Source organism: Panicum virgatum, chromosome 9N (assembly GCF_016808335.1).
Source record: "Panicum virgatum strain AP13 chromosome 9N, P.virgatum_v5, whole genome shotgun sequence".
NCBI classification, from domain to species: domain Eukaryota; kingdom Viridiplantae; phylum Streptophyta; class Magnoliopsida; order Poales; family Poaceae; genus Panicum; species Panicum virgatum.
The window spans coordinates 71,027,235-71,046,328 of NC_053153.1; the positions used below are offsets into that span (position 1 = coordinate 71,027,235).

General features: G+C 45.7%; 1 protein-coding gene across 2 annotated transcripts; it reads left to right on the forward strand.

Annotated features, from left to right (window-relative positions):
* The first annotated feature begins 313 nt into the window (after positions 1–313).
* LOC120690926 (protein TPR3-like) lies at positions 314–8,726 on the forward strand. Of its 2 annotated transcripts, none has more exons than XM_039973845.1 (28): positions 314–477; positions 805–1,008; positions 1,159–1,301; positions 1,384–1,563; positions 1,654–1,767; positions 1,893–2,051; positions 2,766–2,943; positions 3,049–3,166; positions 3,266–3,381; positions 3,496–3,649; positions 3,746–3,855; positions 3,940–4,009; positions 4,088–4,161; positions 4,268–4,363; positions 4,441–4,536; positions 4,644–4,771; positions 4,858–5,092; positions 5,198–5,362; positions 5,435–5,521; positions 5,630–5,776; positions 6,223–6,333; positions 6,477–6,656; positions 6,734–6,862; positions 6,953–7,048; positions 7,135–7,320; positions 7,439–7,605; positions 7,949–8,207; positions 8,426–8,726. In XM_039973845.1, exons 3-27 carry the CDS (start codon positions 1,222–1,224, stop codon positions 8,157–8,159), a joined length of 3,387 nt encoding a protein of 1,128 aa, XP_039829779.1. In that variant the 5' UTR covers positions 314–477; positions 805–1,008; positions 1,159–1,221; the 3' UTR covers positions 8,160–8,207; positions 8,426–8,726. The 2 variants fall into 2 exon arrangements, with proteins under 2 accessions (XP_039829779.1, XP_039829778.1); XM_039973844.1 differs by having other exon boundaries at positions 347–477; positions 3,493–3,649.
* The last annotated feature ends 10,368 nt before the right edge of the window (positions 8,727–19,094 follow it).

Below are 19,094 nucleotides of genomic sequence, written 5' to 3' on the forward strand. Positions count from 1 at the left end.
CTTTTTTCTGAAATCGGACAAGGTTGAAAATGTCTCTCAGATCCTTTTCGAAAAAAAATATTTTGATCCGGATCTAAAGGATTTTTTCTTTCTTTATTAAAAGCAAATCCATCCACAGGCCACAGCCACCCCGGATGGATTCCCCTTGCATGAATGGAGATGGCCCAATGGGCCCCACCACTACCTCCTAGCTTATCACCTATCACATCCACATGTGACTTATCACAGGCAATAAGCACAGCAACAGATCGATAAGCCAGTGTACTTATCGGATGTCCTACCCTATAAATTCAGGGTTATCCCTTCACTCGGTGTCCAAATAATTTCTTCTTCTCTCTCCAACCTGCCCTCGGTGATTCGTTGGTCTCCCTCTCCCTCGTCAGGCGTTTCCTCGCTAATCACCGGCGTCTAGGATCGTCGCCGGCGGCGGCCGCTTGCACGGCGACATCGGATCGATCGACGCGCCAAGCTTGGCAGGTGATTTGCCATAAATTCCGTTTGGTTTGGATGCGTGTTGGTTTTTGCTATTTTCTTTATAAAATTCAGATCTGAAGTAAAAGAAAGGGGGCAATTGCAGTTTTCTGGAGTTCCAGCCTCCTGTCTGTCCAGTTCAGGCTTCGATTTGAATATTTCCGTGCAATACTGCTATTTTTTTATATTTTCTCCGATTAGATAAGGACTGCATTTTTCCTTCCCCCCCCCCCCCCCCCCCCCGGCAAACGGACATTTTTTTCCGGAAAATTCTGACCAAAAAAAATGTATTTAAGTACTAACCGTTCTGGGCTTCCGGGCTCACCATGTCAGACCCGGACCTGCGCTAGACCTCAAAGCCTCGATCGCACCGCATCTTCTCCCCCTGTTGCTCGTCCGCTCCTTCGCCGCCGCCCCCGCCGCCAGCCTCCCCTTCCCCCGAAGAACGGCGGACGGGCGCTGTCCCCTGGCCCCCGGCGCGTCGGTTACCATTGGATTGGTGTGGGGGCGGCGATCCGTCCGGACCTAGGGTTGCTGGTAAGGAACCCTAACCTGCTTGGATTGGGTTTTTTCGCCTTGAGATTTATTTGTTCCGGGAGATCTCCTGCCAGCCATGGGCAGGCAGATCCTAATTTTCCACGGGAAAAGTCGGGGAGTTTACTCTAACTCCGCCCTGGTACTGTGCAGAGACCCCATAGGGTACGATCCTTGGCGCATCCGCCTCCGCGTGGGTGAGGCGGAGGAGGGAGGATGTCGTCGCTCAGCCGGGAGCTGGTCTTCCTCATCCTGCAGTTCCTCGATGAGGAGAAGTTCAAAGAGACTGTCCACAAGTGAGTGATTTCAACTACGGAAGGAAATGGACTGCTTCGAGCGCCAATTTCTTACTCGGTTGGCGATCTTGTTGCTGTTTAGGCTCGAGCAGGAGTCAGGGTTCTACTTCAACATGAAATACTTTGAGGACGAGGTGATCAATGGGAATTGGGACGAGGTGGAGCGCTACCTTGGTGGCTTCACCAAGGTCGATGACAACCGCTACTCGATGAAGATATTCTTTGAGATCCGCAAGCAGAAGTATCTCGAGGCTCTTGATAAGTAAGTGGAGACGGTTGCACGGCGTTTATGATACTTGACAGCTTGCGTGAGTTCCTTGCTGACCGGAGGGTTTCTCTGTTTTCCTGCCAGGCATGATCGGTCTAAGGCTGTTGAAATCCTGGTCAAGGACTTGAAGGTCTTTGCATCATTCAATGAGGAGCTTTTTAAGGAGATCACACAGCTCCTGACCTTGGAGAACTTTAGGTGAAGTGCTAGCCTGCCCAGCACCTTTTTTCTTTTCTTGTCTGAATGGGTCTGCCACCATTATTGTCACGAGGCCTAGTTGTTTCTGGATTTCTCAACAAGTGGTTTCTGCTTTGTATTATTAGGGAAAATGAGCAGCTATCCAAGTACGGTGATACAAAATCTGCGAGAGCGATAATGCTTGTTGAGCTGAAGAAGCTGATTGAAGCTAATCCCTTATTTCGCGACAAGCTACAGTTTCCCAACCTGAAGAATTCTAGGTTGCGGACACTTATCAACCAGAGGTAGCCCCCTGTTTTTAGTCATCTCTGTGCTCCTTACTCTGTAATTATTGTATTTCGTTTCTTCCTGTAAGGTTACACTAATGCAAGTAAGGATATAGCCTTTGTTTTAGACTAGGCTGACTGGATGTGAAGCTGATTCATGTTGCAGATACCACCTAATGCCATTTCTTTCATACCACTAATATGGTGATACATACATTACATAATAAAAATAAAAGGTTAGACCAATCTCTATTGAGGAAATGAGAATACATTAACATTTATTTAGGACCAGAATATTGATCTAGTAGAACGACTGTTGTAAAACAATCGAAACAAGAAAACCGAGGAAGCCAGCTTCAAAGACAGGAATAGCTAGGAGGCAGATGGGTCAAGTTGAACGTAGATTAGATTTTCAGGATGCCCAATATCTATTTAAATTTAGTTCATTTTCTGAAGTACCGAATCTTTGCATAGTGAATTAGGTCCTCTATTTTCCTGTTATGTTGCAAGATTCTTCCACATATAGAAGATTTGGTATGGTAGTCGCTTCTATTATCAGAGTTACCGCTAGCTGATTCTGTGTTTAGTTTCAAATCGTTATACTGGTTGTCTCTTGGTCTTCTATATTGTTTTAATTAGCACCGAAGAGATTATATTTCTATAACAAAGAACTCTGTTTTGAGATTTCTTTTGGATTTTTTGCGGTAACCTTACTTTTGTTCATGTTGGCAGCTTGAACTGGCAGCATCAGCTTTGCAAAAATCCTAGGCCTAATCCTGATATCAAGACTCTTTTTGTTGATCATTCGTGTGGACAACCAAACGGTGCACGTGCTCCATCGCCAGCTAACAATCCGTTACTTGGTTCTATACCCAAACCAGGAGGTTTCCCTCCATTGGGTGCTCATGGAGTCAGTCTCTTCAGCACATGTGGATGCTTTATATGTATTTGTGATGCACATTCTTAGAACTTGCTTTGGTTCAACTGTTTACAACTTGATTTATGTCCTTTTCAGCCTTTTCAAACTGCACCAACAGTCCCACCTCTGGCTGGGTGGATGTCAAACCCTCCAGCAGTAACACATCCTGCTGTGTCTGGTGGTGCTATTGGATTTGGCACTCCTACAAATCCAGGTACTCACATCATCTTTGTTGCTAAGAATTATGGAATGGTCTGAATTGATGGCCGTGCTTGGGGTTGTAGACTAACATTTCTGCCTCAACATCTTATAGCCGCTTTATTGAAGCATCCTAGGACACCCACAACGGCGAATCCTAGTATGGATTATCCATCAGGAGATTCTGATCACATCTCCAAGAGATCTAGACCAGTTGGCATTGCTGAGGAGGTATTTGTGATATCTTGTCCTGAAATATATGTTGCCAGTACTAGATTCTTTCTGCTGAAATTTGATACTGTCCATTACTCAATATCATGCACTTATGGTGATCTAATGTAGCAGGTGAATCTTCCAGTGAACATGTTGCCTGTGACTTATCCGCAGAGCCATAATTACCAACAAGATGATTTCCATAAAACTGTTGCACGAACCTTGACCCAAGGATCAACTCCAATGAGCATGGATTTCCATCCACTTCAGCAAACTCTTCTTCTTGGTAAGTTCTTAGTACCTTAATGCTTTCTTATGATAAGTTTGGTGTCATCCGTTCCTGCCATCTTACCATGCTATCTTTACCCTTGGCCTGCTGTAGTTGGTACCAATGTTGGTGACATAGGATTGTGGGATGTTGGTACGAAAGATAGACTTGTTGTAAAAAACTTCAAGGTTTGGGAGCTTGGAAAGTGTTCGATGGCCCTCCAGGTTTGTTTCTTACACCATGCGATTCAGTAACTCAGTGCCCTTTACTAGTTAGTAGCCTTCATATAACGTGTACTATGTTAACAGGCATCGCTAGTCAAGGATCCTGCAGTGCCAGTTAATCGCATAATATGGAGTCCTGATGGAACCTTGTTTGGTAAGCTAAGATGATTTAACCAGTGTTCTCTGTTCTTTTTGTGGCTGCAGCTTTCTAATGCATATCTCGTTTTAATAGGTGTTGCTTATTCAAGGCATATTGTACAGATTTATTCCTATCACGGTGGCGATGATATTAGGCAACACTTGGAGGTTTGGCTGCATGTTCTTAGATATTTCTGATAGTGTTTTTATGTACTATTCTGTGTATGATTTGCTATTGTGGTTCCTAAATTTGATTAATTATTGCTTTCTTCAGATTGATGCACATGTTGGTGGTGTAAATGACATTGCATTTGCTCATCCAAATAAGCAGCTATGTATAATTACATGTGGAGATGATAAGACAATTAAGGTGAGTTTATGTGATAGTTTAGCACTTGGACTAATCATTTCGTTCAAATATGAAGCTCTTTGAGTATTGTATTCTAGGTATGGGAGGCCACTAGTGGAGCAAAGCAATTTACCTTTGAAGGACATGAAGCTCCTGTTTATTCAGTTTGTCCGCATTACAAGGAAAATATCCAGGTATTCTTGGTCTTATTATGAGAGACTAGTTGATGAAACCTGTTTAAGACTAGTTTGTACCATAGGAAACTAATGCTTTTACTTTGTGTTATTTCCATATTGTTCAGTTCATCTTCTCAACTGCTTTAGATGGAAAGATCAAGGCTTGGCTATATGATAATTTGGGATCTAGAGTTGACTATGATGCACCAGGTCACTGGTGCACTACAATGGCATATAGCGCAGATGGTTCAAGGTTCATATTTTTCTTTCATAGTTGCTTGGATTAGTCTGGAATGTGTATTATTTTGCTTCTGCAAACTTTTTGTCCTTTATGTGTAGATTATTTTCATGTGGGACAAGCAAGGATGGTGAATCACATCTAGTCGAATGGAATGAAAGTGAAGGAGCGGTGAAGAGAACATACCAGGGATTCCGCAAGCGATCCATGGGTGTCGTGCAATTCGATACCACCCGCAACAGGTTTTTGGCTGCTGGAGATGAATTCTTGATTAAGATATGGGACATGGACAACACAGGTCTTCTGACTACTATTGATGCTGAGGGTGGTTTACCTGTAAGTTCTTTTTTCCCCTTAATTCTTGTGTGCGATGAATGGCTTGTTGCATAAAATGAAGTATGGAATTTCCCTCTTGTTTTAACATGGCTCTGCATTCATCAGGCAAGTCCACGGATACGCTTTAACAAGGAAGGGACTCTGTTGGCTGTTTCTACTCTTGACAATGGTATCAAGATCTTAGCAAACGCTGATGGACTTCGGTTATTGCGCACGTTGGAAAATCGTTCTTTTGACGCTTCTCGTAATGCAGCTGAGACTGTAACAAAGGTAACTCCTTGTAACCATAACTTTCTCAGAATACTTTCTGCAAGCATCATCAATCAATCCTTGTTCATGCAGCCTCTAATCAATCCATTGACTGCTGCGGCAAATGCGGCTGCAGCAAGTAGTTCAGGAACTCCTGCTCCAGCAGCTATAACTGCAATGGTTTGCATATATTCACTATCCCATTTCAGTTGATCATATGTTCTTGTATCACAAAACAACTATTGTGATCCTGACTAACCTGGTGTACTCTGGAAAAAAATGAAACAGAATGGTGATAGCAGAAGTTTGGTTGATGTAAAACCTAGAATAGCTGATGAGTCACTGGACAAGTCAAAGGTATGGAAACTTATGGAGATTACTGAGTCAACTCAGTGCAGATCTATTAAACTGGCGGATAACATGAGAACAAGCAAGGTGATATGTTATCCCTTCTCTTTTCCTTCGTGTTAATTCTTGAATCTACACCGTTTCTATTTACAACCTTATTCATGGAGTTCGGTGCGTCATCACTTGAGCTTGATCCATTTTAATGTGATTACAACAATAACAACAACAACAACATAGCCTTTTGTCCCAAGCGAGTTGGGGTAGGCTAGAGATCCATTTTAATGTGATTGCATGAAATTAATCTGTAGTATATTACTTTCATGTATGCATCTTTATTAATGTGTTCTCTGAGCTGGAACACTCTGAAGTATTGCATTAAGTTCTTTCCTGCATGCTTATCCTAGATTTTTCAGGTTCAAGCTTTGTGATGCTTGTTGTATTCTTGATTTCTACATTCACCTTGGCAATTGCACTGCTGATTTTTTTAATAAGGTTGTTTGAATTTTGAAGACAATTTTTCCTCGTAATGGCAGATTTCGAGACTGATTTACACAAATTCTGGTGTTGCTATCTTGGCTTTGACCGCAAGCGCTGTTCATCTACTCTGGAAATGGCCACGCAGTGATCGGAACACATCTGGCAAGGTGAAAACTGTTTCGTTCATTACCTGTACACATGTATCAATGATTCTCAGATTGCTTCTCTCTCTCTCTCTCCACGTCATAGATGAACAGCTTGTGCAGTAGATTGTTACTAAATTAACTCAATTTGCTGTTCACCCTTCTAGGCGACCGCGAGTGTATCTCCTCAACTATGGCAACCTCCAAGTGGCATCTTTATGACTAATGACATGACTGACAATAATCCTGAAGAAGCTGTTCACTGCTTTGCTTTGTCGAAGAACGATTCATATGTCATGTCTGCTTCTGGAGGAAAAATCTCTCTATTCAACATGATGACTTTCAAGGTTGGTAAATCGTTGTGCTGGTTCACATTATTAGATTTTGTGTAGAAACCATCTTTTATGTTTATTTTTTACTGCAGACTATGACAACATTTATGCCTCCACCACCGGCAGCAACTTTTCTTGCATTTCACCCTCAAGATAACAATATAATTGCAATTGGAATGGACGATTCGACCATCCAAATCTACAATGTCCGAATTGATGAGGTATCATGCCTTGGCCAACATGATTAGCTTTTGTTTCTTCTCCATGGAACAGGACACAGTTAAAACATGACTTGTTTGTTCATTGTACAGGTCAAAAGCAAGCTTAGAGGTCACTCTAAAAGAATCACGGGTCTTGCCTTTTCAAATGTTTTAAATGTGTTGGTCTCTTCTGGAGCTGATGCACAGGTTATTTACTGAACTGTCAAATTAGATCATATCTGAAAGCTACTTATATTCTGTTTCACCTTTTTTAAAATGATTTCCTCTTTCAGTTGTGTGTTTGGAACACCGATGGATGGGAGAAGCAAAAGAACAGATTTTTGCAGATACCATCAGGTCGCCCATCCAACATCCTAGACACTCGTGTTCAGTTCCACCAAGATCAGATGCACTTCCTTGTTGTGCATGAAACCCAGATTGCCATCTATGATACTACAAAGCTAGAACCGGTGAAGCAGGTAACCCCCCCCCCCCCCCCCCCCCTCCTATTTCTTCTTTTCTGGACTACACTTGCAGTGCAGGTAAACCCTCCCCTCAGTATTAAGGTTGTCTCATTCTCTCTCTCTTTACTTACAGTGGCCTGTTCGAGAGAATTCACCTCCAATAACACATGCCACATTCTCGTGTGATAGTCAACTGATCTATGCAAGCTTTATGGATGCTACTGTTGGTATATTTAATGCATCGAGTTTGAGACTCCAATGTCGAATTCTTCCAGCTTCATATCTTCCTCCAAACATCAGGTATTCTGTACTTATTCTGTACTCTGTAGATATGATTTCTTTGCAATCTTTGGGGATCGATGTCGATCTGTTTTCTAAAGTTAGGTGTATTTTGGGGTGTGGGTGAAGCCACAAACTGCCAGCTTATTGCCTGCTGTTTGCATGCCTGCCTCTTAATGCATTGTTTAAGAGTTCTTGTTTCTTATTGCTGAGTACATCAACTGGAAAGTTGTACCAGTAATATTTTCGAGCACCAGCACATTTATTTTCTCTAATGTGTCATTATAGTAGTCATATGTTTGCCATATTCTTGTTATACTGTGGAGTGTGGACAAATTACTGATAAATGTCCTTTCTTCTCTAGTTCAAGTGTTCATCCTGTTGTGGTTGCGGCACACCCTTCGGAAGCAAGCCAGTTTGCTCTAGGATTGACAGATGGTGGTGTTTATGTATTAGAACCGTTGGAATCAGAGAGAAAATGGGGAAATCCTCCACCAGCAGAGAATGGGTCCACAAGCAACTTGTCCACACCACCTCCTAATGGAGCTTCAAGTTCAGATCAACCAGAGAGATAATCAGAAGTTGAACCGGTAGAGTTTTTGTGGCATGAGTCACTAACCAAGGTAACCTTTGGATTTTAGAAGTGTGGTTAATAAACTGCAATGATTTAGTTGGAAATGTGATAGCAGGAATAGTTATGCTCCAATTTTGTAAACAAATTGCCTTCTTTATGTTCCATTGTTCCTTGATGTTTGTTGAATACCAAAGGAAAACGATCGTGAATACAAATTTGCAGGAAAGAGTATATTAGTTTGGTTACTAACCTCATCCTGCTCTGCAGATGGGCTTCAAAGGGCGGTGCAACTAACCTTGGCAGAGCTGCTTCCAAGGGTCTATTCGACAATGCGCTCAATAAAAGCAAGCTCCAACAGCAGTTTATCCCTTGCTTATATATTTTGCTATTGACTGTATTGAGTGGAGGGAGTTAGACATTTTAGTCCTAGCATTTCGTTTTGCTTTGCTTCCCTTGCTGTGAAAAGTTTTATCAGTAGATAAGATCTAGTACGAGTATCAGTCTGGCTGTACTTGGTACCTATATTTTAATCATTTGTCTAGTCGGGGAAGTATCGTATTTCATTTCATTCCTGACCCCGCCCGCCGTTTCTGTGACCGTAATAACGCCATTTCTGACAATATTCTTCATCACATCATTTTTTTTTATATATAACGGGCGTATGAAGTGGCAACTGGCAACCGCGGTTCGTCAATTTTTTTTGCCTCGATTGTATCTGGTTGCCCGTTTTTGTCATGCAAAGGTAGATCGATGACTCCATTTCGCAAAGGCAGTAGGATTGTCATAATAACGTGACGGGTAGGGTTGAAAATGGGACGGGAAAATCCCGTCCCGACCGGCTCCGTTTACCGTTTAAACCGACCGTAAACTGTTTCCGCGAAAAAAATGGGAAAACAAAACGGGAAAATGGGCGGGAACGGGAACGGTTGGGGTGTTTTCCCGACCGTTTTCACGGTTCCCGTTTTCAGTCGGGAAAATTCCCGCGGGAATTCCCGTATTTGTCGTAGTCGGCTGTGTTACCTGTGTTGGAAACGTGAATTGTTGTTTGCATGCGTTCCAACGTGAATTGTGAATTCGTGATTCACTTTACCTGTGTTTCTTAGTTATACGAGTCTTGTTTCTATGTTATTTATGCATAGTTGTAATTATTTTATCGAGTTAAATATTTGAAGTTGTTGTATGTATTTTCCCGTTTTGAGTTATCGATTCCCGATCGTGATCGGCATGCTCCCGACCGATTGATTCCGTTCCCGATATCCCGTAATACCGATTTCGTTTTCCCGTCCGATTTTCCCGTTCCCGTTTCCGTTCCCGATCAAAAAATACAGTTGCGGGAACGGTTGAGGGGTTTTCCCGACCATTTTCATCCCTAGTGACGCGCATGTTCATCCCTAGTGACGCGCATGACGGTTGGCACCGCGACCTACCCCGCAAGGGAACAAGTCGTGGCTGCCGCTCTGACAGCTGTCGTCGCAGGCAAAGGCTTGGGGCAACGCGCCTACTTGACCCGCCACTAGAGGAGAGCGCTCAGCCAGCCTGGCAATGGTTTGGGTTAAAACTGATTGTGGTGGTTTGTATTTTGTATTGCCAATGGTTTGGGTTAAAACCGATTGTGGTGGTTTGTATTTTGTATTGGGTCTATTTTAATTTGATGGGAAATAGTTTCTAATCAATTCGGTTTGGTTTCACAAGAAAAACGGTTTACTTTGGTTTGAGTCATTAATACCACCGAGTGACTGTTCTCTTAACGTAGGGTTCACGAGTAGATCTAGCTACACTATTTTGCACAGAGTAGCTACCAGTCATACTGAGTCATCTCAAAAAAAATTCAGTCAATTTCGATAAAAATCTATAGTATGAACGCGAGGTTTTATTTTCGGGGTCCAACTCTTGGTGTGAGACCCATGTGTACGTCTAGCCATACTGTTTTGCATAGAGTAGCTACCAGTTATACTGAGTCGTTCTCAAAAATTTTTTAAGTCAATTTCGATAAAATTTTATAGTATGAACGCGAGGTTTTATTTTTGGGGTCCGGCTCCACGTGTAGTTTTAGCCACACTGCTTTGCAGAGAGTAGCGGCCAGTCATACTGAGTAATCTCCAAAAATCTCAATCAATTTTGATAATATTTTATAATGTAAATGTGATGTTTTATTTCCAGAGTCCGGCTCTTGATATGGGATCCACATGTATGTCTAACTTTCTAACAGGCTTCGATGGTGTGGTTTTGTTTTTTTAGTATGAGTTGGTTTGGAGTGGTTTATGTTAATATATTTAATAAAAATAGTTTGACGCGGTTTTGGTTTGGATCCTTAAAAAAAATGTAAGCTTGAGCGCTCAGCAAGGGGGCGCTGAAACTGAGGACAGAAGTTCCATGTAAGCTGACCCAGTCAGCAGCTTGCAGCTCAGGTCGTCCCGTGGACGGTGGCGCGAGGAAGGAGGTGGTGTCCTGCACAGGCCTGGTCCTGCATGGAGCCCGGTGGACGGGCCGGCGGTCCGGTCAGTAATCAACACCCCCCCCCCCCCCCCCTCCCCCCACCCCACCCACCCACACGCACACACGTGACTCGTCAGCCACACGGCCAGCCCATGCATGCCTGGCCAGGCGCATGGCGGAAATTGGGAAGAAAGCGGCCACCGGCCATGCCTCTGGCTGAGGAACGTGGGGTACTCACTCCTGATTGTGATGAGTGAATTGTCAACCATACGGTGTGATCGTGTGCTTGATTTTTAATTGCAGGTACACGGGCGTCGAGTGTCGATGGAGAGCTGCCGTGGAGGTGTTGTGGCCGATGGACCGTGCGGTGGACGGCGGTGAAGGGCAGCCGGGACCGGAGCTCGGGCCGGGCGGCAGCTGTGGCGTACACTCCTGGATCGAGTGCGCAAGCACCGGTGGATGGCGGGTTTCTTGGTTTGCGCCACAAAACCAAGCTAGCGGACGGCGGTTGAAGACGCCAAGTCGTGGAGGCACGGGCGTCGGTCTCGGGACTGGCGGAGGAACGAACGTCGACGGCGTCTAGGGCCTCGCTGCGGGCGAGGAGGTGACGGGCGTCGGGCGGCGTCTAGGGCCGTTAGAAGGCCGAGGCGGGAATGGCGTCTAGGGCCATGGCGTGGAGGCGGGAATCCTCCCGCGTGTGGAGTTTTGGCGGTTTTCTCAAAACCGGCCACCTACCCGGGTTTCGCGGACCCTCCAAAACCGCGGACCGGATCTTCGTCCACACGGCGGCATCGCGGAGAAGACTTCGACTCGAAGAAAGAACCACGGCCGTCGGATGAGTCCTTGTATCTTTTTCCAGTTTTGCCCCTACGGGTATTTTAGTTTCTAGTTTAAGTCTGAGGGTATTTTTGTCCCCTGCGTGGGCACTACAAATACCCCCTCTCTCTCTCTCTCCTTGCGCCTGGCACCCAGAAGACCAGACCACCGCCCCCTCATCTCCCAGGCGCCCTCCTCTCCTCATCTCTGTTCCTCCCTTCTCTTCTCTAGAGGTAGGTTTTGGAGTATGAATTCTTGAGACTTTGTACTGAGATTGAATGGGAAAGGAGGCCCTTCCCTCCTTGTGCCCTCAGGGGATTTGATTTCGTCTCAATTTCATACGTTTTGTGCCTTGTTTGGTTGGAATTCGATTTTCCTTTGTCTATTCTTGAGCACGAGATGAGGAGTTGTTTTTGATGATCACGTGACTCTTTGAGGTGATTCTAATCCATCTAGCCTAGTGCTAAACCCCCCGGAATCATGAGTCTCTTCGAATTGACGTTTTTGTGTTCTTGAGAAAACCCCGTTCTTGCTCGGGAATTCCTCGATTCCTCCCAAACCATGGAGTGATTCGTCGATTCTCTTCGTGGACATGTTCACAAGTCCTTTGTTATAATGCCTACAAAATTTGGTGAGATTTGGACTTGATTTTGCCCTTCAATCATCAAGTTTTTGCCGGGGCGTGCGCACTGAAAATTCGTTTCTGGACGCAGGCCGAGTTTTACCTATCACCGGTTAATCAGGCGTATGCCATCGGATCAAGCGGTGATCAGGGGTTTTTTTTCCTGTCCACGTGTTAGGGTTTTTCTTTAACTTGTCCGTAGGTTGCACCGGTGTATTCGATAACCACATGCATCGGATCAACCGACGTATGGTAACCAGCGAACCCAGGCATGTGTTTCAACATGTTTGACCGGCGTATAGACTTTGGTGAACGTCGGTTCAACCGGTGTGTGCTCGGTTCAGTTTTTGGTCTCTCTGGACAACTGCACCGACGCACGGTCTTGAATTTGTCGGTTTAACCAGTGTTGCTTTTTCCTCTAGCTGTCTGCTCAGTCTCATCGGATGAACCGACGCTTGATTGGGTTAACGTCGGATCAACCGGTGCTTTGAAAATCAGTTTTCTGGTGTCTCTGGACAACTGCACCGACGTTGGAGTTTTATTTTATCGGATCAACCGGTGAGTTGTTTTTCACGTGCTGCCGGCTCTGTATCATCGGTTAAACTGACGAAGTCGAACTTGTATACGTCGGTTTAACCGGTGATATATACCGTTCGTATTTTCAGCTGCTTCTTCTCGCTGTTTGCTTCCGCGCTACTTCTCACTTGTTCCTAGGGCCGTTTTGCATTGGTGTAGCTCATCCATAGCTACTCCACACTTCACCTAGGATTCCAGGGTTAGGTGTGTACTTGGGTCTTAAGCCGAGCTTCGATTGCGATAAATTTTTAATCGGCTCCCATTCACCCCCCCTCTGGTCGCCTTTTCGGCCCCTCAATTGGTATCAGAGCTTGGTTAAGGTTTTCATTACCCTAACCGGTTCGAAAACCACTTGGCGACCATGACAAGTCTTGGTAAGATCCCTCTGTTTACCGGCAAGGACTATGCTTATTGGAAGGTTTGCATGCGAGGCTTCTTGCAAAGCATGGGAGCTGAGGTTTGGGATATAACCAAGAACCAGGCATACGAGGTGCTTGCCGTTCGGGTCACTCCTCTTCAAGTGACCGAACACGAGGCTAATGCCAATGCTATCAATGCCTTGTTCGCTGGCGTTTCTCGTGCGGAGTTCTCACGCGTCCAGGGTTTTCAGGAAGCCCACAAGGTTTGGACGAGCCTTGAGAACTACCACGAGGGCACACCTCAGGTTAAGCCTAGACTTTTCGAGACTCACCGGCGTGAATATGAGAACTTCACACAGGGGCCGGGTGAGAGCATTGGCGACATGTTCAGTCGGTTTCAATCGATTGTGAACAAAGTCAGTGCTAACAGATCTGCTGATGCCCTTGACTACACAGAGCATGAGAAGGCTCTCAAGTTGCTCTACGCACTTGACCGCTCTGTGTGGGATCTCAAGGTGAACACGATCATCGAGTCTGCAGGCTATGAGACTCTGACCGTGAATGAGCACTTCAGCAAGCTCAAGGCAACTGAGGTGGATAACCAGACACGAGCCAAGCTCAATGGTGCCCCTCCTTCCAAGAGCATCACTCTTGTGATTGGCCCAGGTGGATCGAGCACTAACGATAACTCTGCTCTTGACTTTTCTCTTGCCTCTTTGCCTTCTATTACAGATGAGCAGTTGGAGACGCTGGGCGATGACGACTTGTGCCTCCTCATCAACAAGTTCCAGCGTGTCTACCACAACAGGCAGAGGAGGAAGAACCCCGGGTGCTACCACTGCGGCGATCCGAAACACTTCATCGCCAACTGCCCCAAGAAGTCCGGCGGTGGCCAGAACAACAACCTCGACTACTACCGCCACCGCAACCGCGACGAGGGAGGCTTCAACAAGGAGCGTCGGCGCCACAAGCACTGCAGTCGTGACCGGGGAGGGTGCTTCGACAAGGAGTCGCTCAAGAAGCGCTTCTAGTACAAGGCCAAGAAGCGGGAGAAGGCTTTCTTGGCGCAACTCAGCGACCTCGACAAGAGCTCCGACACCGACCGCTCTTCTTCACCGACCTCTGACAATGATGACAAGAAGAAGAAGCGGGGACAAGGAAGCCACCGGCTTCATCGGCCTTTGCTTGGCTGCCGGTCGGCGCAAGAGTTTCTGCACCATGGCGGGTGAGGCCAATGGTGCTCGTGCGTCTCCAGGTGGACATGCTACACCGATGCACGACGACTCTTCTCCTGGATCCGTGACTGATTCAGAGGTAAACTCCACTATCGACTTGCTTGATACTGAGGTTAGGGAGTTGTATGCTGCTCTCGACAATCAGAAAAGGCTGCTTAAGGAAGCAGCTAGAGAGCGTAAGAAGCTTAGGGCTGAGCTGGCTTGTGCTAGAGAGAAATCTGGTGAGGATGAGTGCGCTGGCTGCATATCTCACATGAATGATCTTGTTGCTCTCCGTGCCAAACATGATGAGAACGTTGCGAATTTGGATGTTGCCAAGACTTTGCTTGCTGACGTGTCTCATGAGCTAGCCAAGGCCAGGCATGAGCTTGAACTGGCCAAGGACGCTCCTATTGTTAGTGATATGCTTGAATGTGATGAGTGCTCCATCTTTAAGTCTGATCTAGCTTCTTTGCAGTCTAAGTTTGCTACTGGTGTGTGTGAGCTAGAGGAGCTTAGGTCTAGGCCTATTCTGTTTGGTGCTTGTAAGTTTTGTCCCACGCTTAGGTCAGAGCTAGATGAGAAGAACGCCTTGATTAAGTCTTTGGGGAAGACTAAGGTCGTGGAGTCTAGCCCACCTATTGATTGTCATGTTTGCCCTGGTCTGATTTCTGATTTGGATAATCTTGCGGTAGAGAAAGCCAACTTGGAGAATGAGAACACATATCTTAGGGCGATTCTTAGTTGGGTTTCTAGTAGTGAGCCGCAGTTGGGCATGATGATCAAGCAGTTTAAGCGTGGTGATGGGTTTGGGGTCGGTTACACCTACACGAAGTCAGACTTTGACAAGCTATATGGTAAGATCGGCAAAGTTGCTAGAGTTTCTACTGCTCTAAACACTGCTAGTACGAGCACGCAGTCTTCGCTTGTTGACCCCGTGGATGGTGTGCTGAAAGAACCACAAAAAGCACCTCCATAGAAGCAGGTTTGGGTTCCAAAGCCCAATGACCTAAGGAATTTTCTCGATACGCTCCCTGCTGCCACAACCCAGGTTGCCCAGAAGAAGAGGGCTACTCCTCCCCGTCCAAAGGCGGGGCCTCCACCTCCCAAGAGAGAGGTGAGGTACCACTGCGAGTACTATCACAGAGACGGTCACTTGGAGGAGTTTTGCTTTAGGAGGAAGCGGGCTGTGAGGCGTGAGCAGGAGAGACGGAACTCGGACATGTACTCTGCTCGGGTGCATGGTCCTCCTCGGCGTGGTGGTAGACAAGATGCTAGGGCGCGCCGTGTAGGTGGAGGACAGTGAGACGGTGGTGATTACCGTGCTCTAGCGAGTGGTCGCCTTGCCGGTCGTGCTCCTGGTCGTCCTCAGTATGGCTATGGACCACGGGACCGATGCTTTGGAGGAAGTTACGAGACACCACGCTTTCCTCACGGTGGTGGTCGTCAGCTTCGCGGTAGACGAGACATGGGATACGCTTCACCTGATTTTGCTAACCCTTCTGTAGAGCAAATGGCTCGACACTGGTTTGCTTCACACTTTGCTAACCCCCAGTGTTGAGACATTTGCTCATCTTTTGTCTCACTACTGATGTGCAGGTTGGAGGCTTGGAGAATAGGTGATCATGGACTCCGGCTGTTCGCGCCATATGACCGGGAATGACAAATGGTTCTCCAGCCTCACCCCGATGCGTTCAAAGGAGTACATTGTGTTCGGGGACAATAGAAGAGAAAAGGTACGTGGAATTGGTGTTGTTCGTGTTTCCGATCGCTTCACCCTGAAAGATGTTGCTTTGGTTTCGAACCTTGGGGTCAATTTGCTCTTTGTTTCGCAACTTCTTGATGAGGGGTTTAAAGTTCGCTTCAAGGAGGGTTGTTCTCGAGTTTTAGATTCCAGAGGAGATTTGGTTTGCCGGATTTTACCTCGCGATCGGGTTTTCTTGGTTGACTTCTCTGGAACTTCTCTTGGTCCTCCTTGTTGCTTGTTGGCTGGTCCTTCTTCTGATATGTGGAAGTGGCATAGGAGACTTGGACATTTGAGTTTTGACTTGTTGTCGAGACTTAGCTCACTAGGCCTAATCCAAGGATTGCCCAAATTGAAGTTTGAAAAGGATCTTGTTTGCCACCCATGTCTTCACGGGAAGATGGTAGCCACCTCTCATCCGCCGATTAATCAAGTGATGACCACTCACCCTGGAGAGTTGCTACACATGGACACAATTGATCCTTCTCAGGTGATGTCGGTTGGTGGGAAGTGGTACGTTCTTTGTGATCGTGGATGATTTTTCTCGCTATTCTTTGGTTTTTTTCAGAGAACCAAGGATGAGGCTTTCAAGTTTGTTCGAGACTTGATCTTGAGGTTGAAAAACGAGCTATCCCAGGCCATGAGAGCGATTCGCAGTGACAATGGCACATAATTCAAAAATACTCGTTTTGACACCTTTTGCAGTGATCAAGGTCTTGAACACCAGTATTCTTCCCCTACACTCCACAGCAGAATGGGGTTGTAGACCGGAAGAATCGGACGTTGGTTGAGATGGCTAGGACGATGCTCGATGAGCATCGAACTCCTAGAAAGTACTGGGCTGAGGCGGTTAACACCGCTTGTTATGTGTCCAATCGTATTTTATTGCGTGCTTTCATGCACAAGACTTCGTATGAGTTGCAATTTGGACGCCAGCCCCGTGTTGACCATCTCAGAGTTTTCGGTTGCCGGTGTTTTGTGCTGAAGGAAGGAAATCTTGATAAGTTTGTGTCTCGATCGTCTGACGGTATTTTTTATCGGTTATGCTTCTCACTCTAGAGCTTACCGTGTGCTGATTATTGATACTAACATCGTCAGAGAGACTTGTGAAGTCACTTTCGACGAGACTGCACCGTGCAATTCTTCTGTCTTTGAGGTTGCAGGAGATGATGAGCTCATCCCCATCTTTGAAGATGAGGAGGAAGAAGCTGCGGAGGGTGATGCTGAGGCTACCACGCGTGCTGTGGACCCAGCCGCCTCCGCCACGAGCTCGGACGATGACGACGGCCCGACCCGACTACATCTACTTCCCGGGGGCTGATTGAGCAGGTGACTCAGCCTTCACCAGCTGCACCTGATGAGACACCAGTTTTGGTTGAGGAGGAGGCGACTTTGACAAGGGAAGCACCGCGACACATTCAGCGTTGTCATTCACCTCAATAGATGCTAGTTGACCTCAACGAGCGTGTCACACGGTCCAAGATAACAAGTATCGCTGGCTTTGCTCATTCAGCGTTTGTTACCTCTTTCGAGCCCAAAGATGTTGGACACGCACTTTCTGACTTCAATTGGGTCAATGCCATGCATGAGGAACTTGAAATTTTTGAAAGGAATCAGGTTTGGGTTTTGGTTGAGCCTCCGCCTGCTTGTAACCCCATTGGAACCAAGTGGGTTTTCAAGAACAAGCAAGGTGAAGATGGGTTGGTTGTGCGAAACAAGGCTCGACTTGTAGCCCAGGGGTTTTGCCAAAAGGAAGGGATAGATTATGAGGAAACTTTTGCCCCGGTAGCACGCTTAGAAGCGATTCGAATCTTTTTTTCATTTGCTGCTTCCAAGGGTTTTAAAGTTTTCCAAATGGATGTGAAATCTGCCTTCTTAAATAGTTTTATTGAAGAGGAAGTTTATGTGAAACAACCCCTTGGTTTTGAAAATCCAAAGTTTCCAAACCGAGTTTACAAACTACAGAAAACTCTTTACGGTTTGAAACAGACGCCTAGAGCTTGGTACGATAGGTTTAAAAACTTCTTGCTTGCTCAAAGTTTTAAAATAGGATGTGTTGATAAAACCTTGTTCCTCATGCGCTCTGGCTCTGACTTTTTGTTGGTTCAGATTTACGTGGATGATATCATCTTTGGTGGCTCTTCTCACGCTCTTGTTTCCAAGTTTTCTGAGCAGATGTCCAGGGAGTTCGAGATGAGCATGATGGGTGAGCTGCAGTTCTTCCTTGGGCTTTATTTGCGAGGGGAGCTTGGGGTTTGTTACCCCTTTTAGTTGCTAGCTTTTCTTTGGTTAGCTTTGTAGGTTTTATTTGTTCTTCTCTTTGTTTTTCTAGGTTTGGTAGTTGGTTTGTGCATATGCATTGTACATTTCTGCATTTTGCATTGCTTCATTTGCACTAGCATTCTTGTATACATTGCTATGACCTCCTAGTGTGAGTTTATAAACATGATCATGAATAACTTGCTCCACTGTGTATATGACATCCTCTGAGTTAAGCTATTTTGATTTGAAAAATCTGAAAACATGGTCACCCTGTCTTGGCTACTAGCATGTTAGGGCGTGTTGATTTCTTTACTATCTTATTCATGCTAGTGTAGCTTCTTGATACTTGAGTTGTTGCAATTCATTCTGGTTCAGCAATTCATACTTGACATGATCTAAAATTGATAAAATTGCTTGAATTGTGCTTGAAATGAAATGGAAAGATCCAGGTGGGATTGCTTGTCGCACTGATCGAGCTTTCGGGACGGCTCACTTTGCACTTGTGAGAACCCGGGCAAGGCTGTGCATGACTGAAACGAGTGTCTTAAGCTTCTGACTGCCTTTGGCATAGGCTTGGCCTTGGTGCTAAGTAAAGCATGACAAGCTTTCAACCCCTGGCATTAATAATTTGTTTACATAATGGATGTTTGTAACTTGCTATGGCTGTTCTTGGCTCACCTGTATGAGTTTGATTAGCACTGTTTTCCATTCCCTACTTGTTAGTGCTAGATCATGGGTGATACTTTTATTTCTCCTAAACTGAACTTGCCTAGCTCTAGACGTGATTTGATATACCCTGTTGAGCTAGATGCAGGTCTTGTTTATGGATGCACACATGCTTGTAACTGGATGTTGTTCATATCCTTGTATTCCTGAATGCTTTCACTTACACCTCCTGCATTGCATT